Source organism: Cherax quadricarinatus, chromosome 1, assembly GCF_038502225.1.
Source record: "Cherax quadricarinatus isolate ZL_2023a chromosome 1, ASM3850222v1, whole genome shotgun sequence".
Classification (NCBI taxonomy): Eukaryota; Metazoa; Arthropoda; class Malacostraca; order Decapoda; family Parastacidae; genus Cherax; species Cherax quadricarinatus.
The window spans coordinates 9,602,026-9,612,627 of record NC_091292.1 but is presented as its reverse complement, the minus strand read 5'-3'; the positions used below and the strand labels follow the sequence as shown (position 1 = coordinate 9,612,627).

Sequence of the window (10,602 nt, the reverse complement as noted above, 5' to 3'; positions counted from 1 at the left end):
GAGGTTTTGTGTGCGAGGGGCTTGGACTTCCAGCAGGTATGCATGAGCGTGTTTGATAAGAGTGAATGGAGACAAATGGTTTTTAATACTCGACGTGCTGTTGGAGTGTGAGCAAAGTAACATTTATGAAGGGGTTCAGGGAAACCGGCAGGCCGGACTTGAGTCCTGGAGATGGGAAGTACAGTGTCTGCACTCTGAAGGAGGGGTGTTAATGTTGCAGTTTAAAAACTGTAGTGTAAAGCACTCTTCTGGCAAGACAGTGATGGAGTGAATGATGGTGAAAGTTTTTCTTTTTCGGGCCACCCTGCCTTGGTGGGAATCGGCCAGTATGATAATAAATAAAAAAAAAAAAAAAAAAAAAATATATATATATATATATATATATATATATATATATATATATATATATATATATATATATATATATATATATATAATAAATATATATATGTATTTATATATATATGTCGTGCCGAATATGTAAAACTGGTCAATTAGCAAGAACTCATTTAAAATTAAGTTCTTTCTAAAATTTTCTCTTATACGTTTAAAGATATATATATATATATATATATATATATATATATATATATATATATATATATATATATATATATATATATATATATATATATATATATATATATATATATATATATATATATATATATATATATATATATATATATATATATATATATATATATATATATATATATATATATATATATATATATATATATATATATATATATATATATATATATATATATATATAATATATATATATATCTTTTCTTTCAACGTACCAGCCGTATCCCACCGAGGTGGGGTGGCCCAAAAGAAAAAACTGAAGTTTCTCCTTTTAAATTTAGTAATATATACAGGAGAAGGGGTTACTAGCCCCTTGCTCCCGGCATTTTAGTCGCCTCTTACGACACGCATGGCTTACAAAGGAAGAATTCTGTTCCACTTCCCCATGGAGATAAGAGGAAATAAACAAGAACAAGCATTAGAAAGAAAATAGAAGAAAACCCAGAGGGGTGTGTATATATATATGCTTGTACATGTATGTGTAGTGTGACCTAAGTGTAAGTAGAAGTAGCAAGACTTACCTGTAATCTTGCATATTTATGAGACAGACAAAAGACACCAGCAATCCTACCATCATGTAAAACGATTACAGGCTTTCGTTTTACACTCACTTGGCAGGACGGTAGTACCTCCCTGGGCAGTTGCTGTCAACCAACCTACTACCTACCTACCTATATATATATATATATATATATATATATATATATATATATATATATATATATATATATATATATATATATATATATATATATATATACATACAATTATATATTATATATATATATATATATATATATATATATATATATATATATATATATATATACATATATACAATTGATATTTTGCATATATATATATATATATATATATAGATATATATATATATATATATATATATATATATATATATATGTGTGTGTGTGTGTGTGTGTGTGTGTGTGTGTGTGTGTGTGTGTGTGTGTGTGTGTGTGTCGTGCCGAATATGTAAAACTGGTCAATTAGCAAGAACTCATTTAAAATTAAGTCCTTTCTAAAATTTTCTCTTATACGTTTAAAGATATATTTTTTTCATCAATGTTAAGATAAAAAATTTTAATTTTGCACCAAAAGAATCTTAGAAAACTTACCTAACCTTATTATAACAAGAACAATTTATTTTAGCCTAATCCAACTAAATACATTTTAAATACGTTTACAATAATTTAGTACTAAACGAACACAATCAAATATATTTTTTTCGTTAGGTTCAGAATGATTTGGGTGAAATTATTGCATACACAAATTTTCACTTGTCCTATATGGCAAGATGAGCGTTGCTATTTAAGCCAAGATCGCAAGTTCTGCTTATTCGGCACGACATATATATATAATTGTACATATATATATATATATATATATATATATATATATATATATATATATATATATATATATATATATATATATATATATATATATATATATATATATATATATATATATATATATATATATATACATATATATGTATATATATATATATATATATATATATATATATATATATATATATATATATATATATACATATATATATATATATATATATATATATATATATATATATATATATATATATATATATATATATATATATATATATATATATATATATATATATATATGTCGTGCGGAATATGTAAAACTGGTCAATTAGCAAGAACTCATTTATAATTAAGTCCTTTCTAAAATTTTCTCTTATACGTTTAAAGATGTATTTTTTTCATTAATGTAGATGTAAAAATTTATAATTTTGCACCAAAAGGAACTTAGAAAACTTACCTAACCTTATTATAAAAGAACAATTTATTTTAGCCTAACCCAACTAAATATATTTTAAATTTGTTTACAATAATTTAATACTAAAAAACACAGTGAAATATATTTTTTTTCGTTAGGTTCAGAATGATTTTGGTGAAATTATTGCATACACAAATTTTCACTTGTCTTATATGGTAAGATGAACGTTGCTATTTAAGCCAAGATCGCAAGTTCTGCCTATTCGGCACGACATATATATATATATATATATATATATATATATATATATATATATATATATATATATATATATATATATATATATATATATATATATATATATATATATATATATATATATATATATATGTATGTATATGTATATGTTCATTGTGTTATATTTGAAAACAGTGTTGATATTCTTAATATTACTTAATCATTTGAGTAATCTGTGACTCATACAATCATCGTTACTACACTGGTCCTGGCTTGACTGTAATCAGTATTTTCAATGATCGTTATGTGTATACTGAATAACTGTATTAAGCTGTCTCTGATACCTCACTAAGGAGAGTTACTTCGGTGCAACTTCCTCCTCACTGCTGGCTAATTCTTCGACATTCCTCTTGTCGTAGGCGACAGCTAAGGGCATGAACACCCAAAGCACGACGCAGAGGAAGACTTCGAAGGCCATGACCTGAATAGCAACGGCGTAGCTTCCACTTACATCACGAACCAAACCTGTAAAGAAACTGGGACTGTAGACTGTACAAGCTATATCAATAATATTATAATATAATTTGCAATCGGATCAGGCTATGACCTGCAATACACTTAGGCCTACAAGATAATGAAGGGTTGCAAGAAAATGGAGCTAAGGAAACAGTGCCTAAGTGTAAGTACAAAAACTAATAAACTACTCTGAATAAAAGTCGAGAAGTGTGAGTAATAGAAATCCCATACTAGGACCTGCCTAGTATGGGCCAACAGGCCTGCTGCAGTGTTCCTCCTTTCTTATAGTCTTATGCTGTAAATATATACATCATTGGAAAGACTTCATTTAGATTATAAGGTCTATTTCTGATCTCCACAGCACAGTATTGATATAAATGCGTTGGTAAATATTGAAATGGATGATAATATTAGTTCCCTGTATTTGAATCCATTCCTAAGGTGATAGGTTAAGGACATTAAACATACTTTCACTATAAAAACATAAAGTTGGGTGAAATGTGAATGAAGTTTATAACGGTAAAAAATAAAAATGAATAAAGAAAAATATACAATGTGCACAAAATATCTAACCAAGACAAAAATAGAAAGAATAAATACAATTTGAATCAATTTAAATTTTTAAAATAGCATCACTAAAGAAAATTGTCAGAATAGTTTAAGATGACACATTAAGGAGAAAATACATAGAAAAAACTCCGATTTCAACTTCATTCTAGGTAAAAAAAAAAAGTTTCCAGTTTCTCAAACTCTTAGCAATACAGCTGGTGAAGGAAGCCAACCATCACGCCTCCACTTTAAACTGAACTACTACTGCCATCATATCTGTGTCTGACCTGTAATTGTAAATCAGGGAACGGGTGAGGGCTAAGAACGGGTGAGGGCTAAGAACGGGTGCGGGCTAAGAACGGGTGAGGGCTAAGAACGGGTGAGGGCTAAGAACGGGTGAGGGCTAAGAACGGGTGAGGGCTAAGAACGGGTGAGGGCTAAGAACGGGTGAGGGCTAAGAACGGGTGAGGACTAAGAACGGGTGAGGGCTAAGAACAGGTGAGGGCTAAGAACAGGTGAGGGGGCTAAGAACAGGGTGAGGGCTAAGAACAGGTGAGGGCTAAGAACGGGTGAGGGCTAAGAACAGGGTGCGGGCTAAGAACAGGTGAGGGCTAAGAACGGGTGAGGGCTAAGAACTTGTGAGGTCTAAGAACGGGTGAGGGCTAAGAACGGGTGAGAGCTAAGAACGGGTGAGGGCTAAGAACGGGTGAGGGCTAAGAACGGGTGAGAGCTAAGAACGGGTGAGGGCTAAGAACGGGTGAGGGCTAAGAACGGGTGAGGGCTAAGAACGGGTGAGGGCTAAGAACGGGTGAGGGCTAAGAACGGGTGAGAGCTAAGAACGGGTGAGGGCTAAGAACGGGTGAGGGCTAAGAACGGGTGAGGGCTAAGAACGGGTGAGGGCTAAAACTCATAAGCAAGTGCGTTAGCCATTCGGCCAGATGGCTCTCATAAGATTCATCCATCTATTTGAGCCAGTTGGCCGAGTGGTTAACGCATTGGCCTGTGAATTTTAGGATTCACTTGCCATGGGTTTAAGCCCCACCCGTTCCCTGATTTATTTCCAATCGTGATATTGCGATTTCATAACATCAAATCGCACTTTACTTCTCCTCTCTCGTGACTATATAATTTTCTTCCTCCAGGTATATCTTACTGACTTGAAAAAATCTATCGCACAAGTGAAACATCTAAAGATGAGGTGAACAATCTGCCAGGTAGATTCACTGAAGCTAACACATTGGTTGGGTATATATACATATGTCGTGCTGAATAGGTAAAATTTATCAATTAGCAAGAACTCCTTTAAAACTAAGTTCTTTCTAAATTTTTATCTTATACGTTTAAAGATATATTTTTTTCATTTGTGTTAATGTATAAATTAATAAATTTGTACCTAAAGAACCTTAGAAAACTTACCTAACCTTATTATAACAAGCGGAATTTAATTTAACCTAATCCAAGTAAATATACTTTAAATAAGTTTACAATAATTTAATAATAAGCAAACACAATGAAAAATATTTTTTTCGTTAGGTTCAGAATGATTTTTGCGAAATTATTACATACGCAAACTTTCGCTTGCCTTATTCGGCAAGAAGAGCGCTGCTATTTAAGCCAAAATCGAGAGAGAGAGAGAGAGAGAGAGAGAGAGAGAGAGAGAGAGAGAGAGAGAGAGAGAGAGAGAGAGAGAGAGAGAGAGAGAGAGAGAGAGAGAGAGAGAGAGACAGAGAAGAGAGAGAGAGAAGAGAGAGAGAGAGAGAGAGAGAGAGAGAGAGAGAGAGAGAGAGAGAGAGAGAGAGAGAGAGAGAGAGAGAGAGAGAGAGAGAGAGAGAGAGAGAGAGAGAGAGAGAGAGAGAGAGAGAGAGAGAGAGAGAGAGAGAGAGAGAGAGAGAGAGAGAGAGAGAGAGAGAGAGAGAGAGAGAGAGAGAGAGAGTGAAAGGACTGAATCTGAGGACATCCTGTTTAGCGAATCCAAGTCCTAAATGAAAATACCCACAAGAAAAAAGTCACAGTTTTGGCTAAGAAAAAAGTTGCATAAGGACAAAATAATAGGTTGCTTCTAGTTGAGCAATGTTGGTGAACCTAACATAACATAATCTAATCTAACTTAATCTAATCTAAACTAACCTAATCTAGCATATCCTAATCTAAACTTACTTAACCTGATCTAATCTAACACAACTTAAATTTATAAACTTCCTTTCTGAGACATTTTTTATGTGACCTTTTTCTGTGACTTTATTTTACCTGGAGATAGGCCAATGCCAGGCCTATCTCCATTCTCATGTTCTGGTGTAACCTGAACTTGGGCCAGACAATAGCCGAAATAACTTGTTACAAAATCAGACTGATAACACTTAAATAAAAAAGACTACAATATATTTAACTTCCTTCTTTATATCAACAACAAATAGCTTTAAACTCAAAAATCAATAAAAATCAAGGCATGACGAGTTATAAAGATTCCTTTACCAATGAGCGGCCCAAGAATGATGTGCCCCAGAGCCATGAACAGGGACTGGCCTCCAAATATTGCTGCCATATTCTCAACACCCATATACTTTGGCATGATGAGGGTGTAGAGGGAGATATTGGTGCCTATGCCGTACCCCCACACACCAATCGTCACTTTCATCCACGTCAGGTCACTCAGGAAGCTGAACACTGGAGGGAGGTCAATCAAGGTGTCAGCAATCTTTTAAACAGTCAATATTTTGCTTAAAAATAAAATGACAAAACTTCACGAGGCCTTCCTGGCATGGATATAAAGATGTACATGATTCTGTCAACTTAGGGAGAGAAAGAAGAAAAACTTTGTCCAGATTATTAACCAAGTATTAACTGAAAAGTGAAAAGGCGTAGCGAATTTCCAGTAGGGTCCCGTAGAGATCTTTCCTAGGATGTGACTAACTTTAGTTTATCTCCATACATAACGCGTCAACTTGGAATGATACGTAACAGAGTTTCTGCCTAACACCGATAAAATTCTGAATAGTTTACAAATTTAAATATATATTTTTTTCTTCTAGTTTTATCAGAAAAATATTTTTCGATGAATTCATGAACTAAATGCATCATAGCGTCATGGCTCAATAACAGCTACAAAAGAGGCACTCAAGATTTACTTTAATGATTAGCAACGAATATTATTCAAGTGATAACTAGAATACTAGCAGTGAATGAGATCCACTCAAAACCCTCCTAAAGTGCTAGTAGTGATGTAACAGGCGCTCAACGATACCCTTGATATTAGTAAAAATGTAATTGGTATTAAAAACCTTGAGTACTTAGACTTACCTAGAGTACTAATAGCGATGATACCAGCTCCTATCATGTAAACAACTCTCATGTTGAACCAGGCACAGTCTGAGAGAGCTGAGGTGCCGAGGCGAGCCACCAGGTTGGTCACTGCTCCGATGGACATGCACCACGCAGCGTCCTCAAGACTGTAGCCGGCGTTTTGAATGACGAATGGCGTCATCATATGGAAATTTAAGTATCCATTAGTCACCAAGACTCCAGCGATGGCAATAATGAGTGCTCTGAAAGACTTGAAGATCTTCAGGTCGGTGATGAGAGAGCGGGCCAACCGAGACACCGTCAACAGAGCTCTTTTCGTTCCACTAACCTCTGGTCCATCAGGATATTCTTTTCCGGGTGGGACAGTGTCATTATCGCTGCGGCTGACAGGTGAAATGCTAGTTAAGTCAATAAAAGAGGCAGCTAAAGATACAGAGGAGCACTCGCTTAAATGCCTGCTACCTCTGCTTAGGGCTCTTCTTTCAACTTCACCTGGCACTAGGCACTTTGCTGGCGAGTCGAACATTATCTCCTTTCTTCCTATGTAACTACCTTCCTCATATTCATCAGTACTGAGTAATGATGGGTGATTTTCATCGTCACGTGGCTTCAGATGCCATTCCACGGGCTGGAAGACAGCTGCTCCTACACAGCTGTTGAAGACAATGGCACCCACGATAAGACAGGCGCCCTTCAGAGCATACTGCTCCAGCAGAAAACGGACGAATGGAGGACCTGCTATCTGTCCCAGACTAATACCAGCCATCAAGATAGCCACGGCTTGACCCCGCTTCCGATCAAAATACTGGGGAATCAGCACATAACATGGCTTGCACCCTACGCCACCGAACATTCCTGTTGAGCATACAACAATTTGATTTTCCTTTGAATATTTTATTCTTATATTCAAGCATGCGTATATATATATATATATAGCAACGCTCATCTTGCCATATAGGACAAGTGAAAATTCGTGTATGCAATAATATCGCCAAAATCATTCTGAACGTAACGGAAAAAATATATTTCACTGTGATTATTTAGTATTAAATTATTGTAAACAAATCTAAAATATATTTAGTTGGGTTAGGCTAAAATAAATTTCGCTTGTTATAATAAGGTTAGGTAAGTTTTCTAAGTTCCTTTTGGTGCAATATCATAAATTTTTACATCAACATTAATGAAAAAAAATATATCTTTAAACGTATAAGAGAAAATTTTAAATGAGTTCTTGCTAATTGACCAGTTTTACATATTCGGCACGATATATATATATATATATATATATATATATATACATGTATATATATACATGTATATATACATATATATATATATATATATATATATATATATATATATATATATATATATATATATATATATATATATATATACACATATATATATATATATACAGATATATATATATACACATATATATATAAATATATATATATATATATATATATATATAAATACACATATATATATATATATATATATATATATATACATATATATATATATATATATATATATATATATATATATATATATATATATATATATATATATATATATATATATATATATATATATATGTATATATATATATATATATATATATATATATATATATATATATAAATATATATATATATATATATATATATATATATATATATATATATAAATATATATATATATATATATATATATATATATATATATATATATATATATATATATATATATATGTATGTATGTATGTCGTGCCGAATAGGCAGAACTTGCGATCTTGGCTTAAATAGCAACGCTCATCTTGCCATATAGGACAAGTGAAACTTTGTGTATGCAATAATATCGCCAAAATGATTCTGAACCTAACGAAAAAAATATATTTCACTGTGTTTGTTTAGTATTAAATTACTGTAAACAAATCTAAAATATATTTAGTTGGGTTAGGCTAAAATAAATTGTTCTTGTTATAATAAGGTTTGGTATGTTTTTTAAGATTCGATTGGAGCAAAATTAAAATTTTTTACATTAACATTAGTGAAAAAATATATCTTTAAACGTTTAAGAGAAAATTTTTAGAAAGGACTTAATTTTAAATGAGTTCTTGCTAATTGACCAGTTTTACATATTCGGCACAACATATATATATATATATATATATATATATATATATATATATATATATATATATATATATATATATATATATATATATATATATATATATATTTTTTTTTTTTTTTTTTTTTTTTTTTTTTTTTTTTTTCAACAAGTCGGCCGTCTCCCACCGAGGCAGGGTGTCCCAAAAAGAAAGAAAATCCTCAAAAAGAAAATACTTTCATCATCATCCAACACTTTCACCTCACTCACACATAATCACTGTTTTTGCAGAGGTGCTCAGAACACAACAGTTTAGAAGCATATACGTATAACGATACACAACATATCTCTCCAAACTGCTAATAACCCGAAACCCCTCCTTTAGAGTGCAGGCATTGTACTTCCCATTTCCAGGACTCAAGTCCGGCTATATAAAAATAACCTGTTTCCCTGAATCCCTTCACTAAATATTACCCTGCTCACACTCCAACAGATCGTCAGGTCCCAAATACCATTCGTCTCCATTCACTCCTATCGAACACGCTCATGCACCCCTGCTGGAAGTCCAAGCCCCTCGCCCACAAAACCTCCCTTACCCCTTCCTTTCAACCTTGTCGAGGACGACCCCTACCCCGCCTTCCTTCTCTTACAGATTTAAATGCTCTCCATGTCATTCTACTTTGATTCATTCTCTCTAAATGACCAAACCACCTCAACAACCCCTCTTCTGCCCTCTGACTCATACTTTTATTAACTCCAGACCTTCTCCTAATTTCCACACTCTGAATTTTCTGCATAATATTTACACCACACATTGCTCTTAGACAGGACATCTCCACTGCCTCCAACCGCCTCCTCGCTGCAGCATTTATAACCCAAGCTTCACACCCATATAAGAGTGTTGGTACCACTATACTTTCATACATTCCCTTCTTTGCCTCCATAGATAACGTTTTTTGACTCCACATATACCTCAACGCACCCCTCACCTTTTTTCCCTCATCAATTCTATGATTAACCTCATCCTTCATAAATCCATCCGCTGACACGTCAACTCCCAAATATCTGAAAACATTCACTTCTTCCATACTCCTCCTCCCCAATTTGATATCCAATTTTTCTTTATCTAAATCATTTGATACCCTCATCACCTTACTCTTTTCTATGTTCACTTTCAACTTTCTCCCTTTACCTATATATATATAGCAAACAGGCGACATTATTTACAAACATTGTCTTTACGTCCACAGCAGGACTCGACCCTGCCAACTCTGTATCAGAGTAACCAGTTCTTTACCAGGGAGCTAGACCCCAGATTTAAGTATGAGCGTCTGGCCGGAGCCAGACGATGTTTCCCCATTCCCCGTTGTCCACTGCCTCATGCAGTGTACAACGAAAGAGATTTTAAATGCTTAACAATTCGCAAACAGGTGAAATTATTTACAAACATTGTCTTTACTTCCACAGCAGGACTCAAACCTGCAAACTCTGTATAATTTC

At 33.3% G+C, this 10,602-nt stretch overlaps 1 protein-coding gene and 1 long non-coding RNA gene across 5 annotated transcripts in view; both read right to left on the bottom strand.

The window, feature by feature from the left end:
* Positions 1-10,602, bottom strand: part of LOC138853816 (uncharacterized) — a 463,743-nt gene that overhangs the window by 11,079 nt on the left and 442,062 nt on the right. The gene's annotated exons all lie outside the window — the stretch shown is intronic.
* LOC128687283 (monocarboxylate transporter 12) overlaps positions 1-10,602 on the bottom strand; it is a 37,785-nt gene that overhangs the window by 9,335 nt on the left and 17,848 nt on the right. For all 3 annotated transcript variants that reach the window (XM_070092033.1, XM_053774684.2, XM_053774676.2), the window contains exons 4-6: positions 6,979-7,836; positions 6,154-6,345; positions 2,961-3,141 (exon numbers count right to left, since the gene is read on the bottom strand). In XM_070092033.1, coding sequence (XP_069948134.1) covers positions 2,975-3,141; positions 6,154-6,345; positions 6,979-7,836 — 1,217 coding nt within the window. In that variant the 3' untranslated portion in view covers positions 2,961-2,974. The remainder of the gene's footprint in view (positions 1-2,960; positions 3,142-6,153; positions 6,346-6,978; positions 7,837-10,602) is intronic.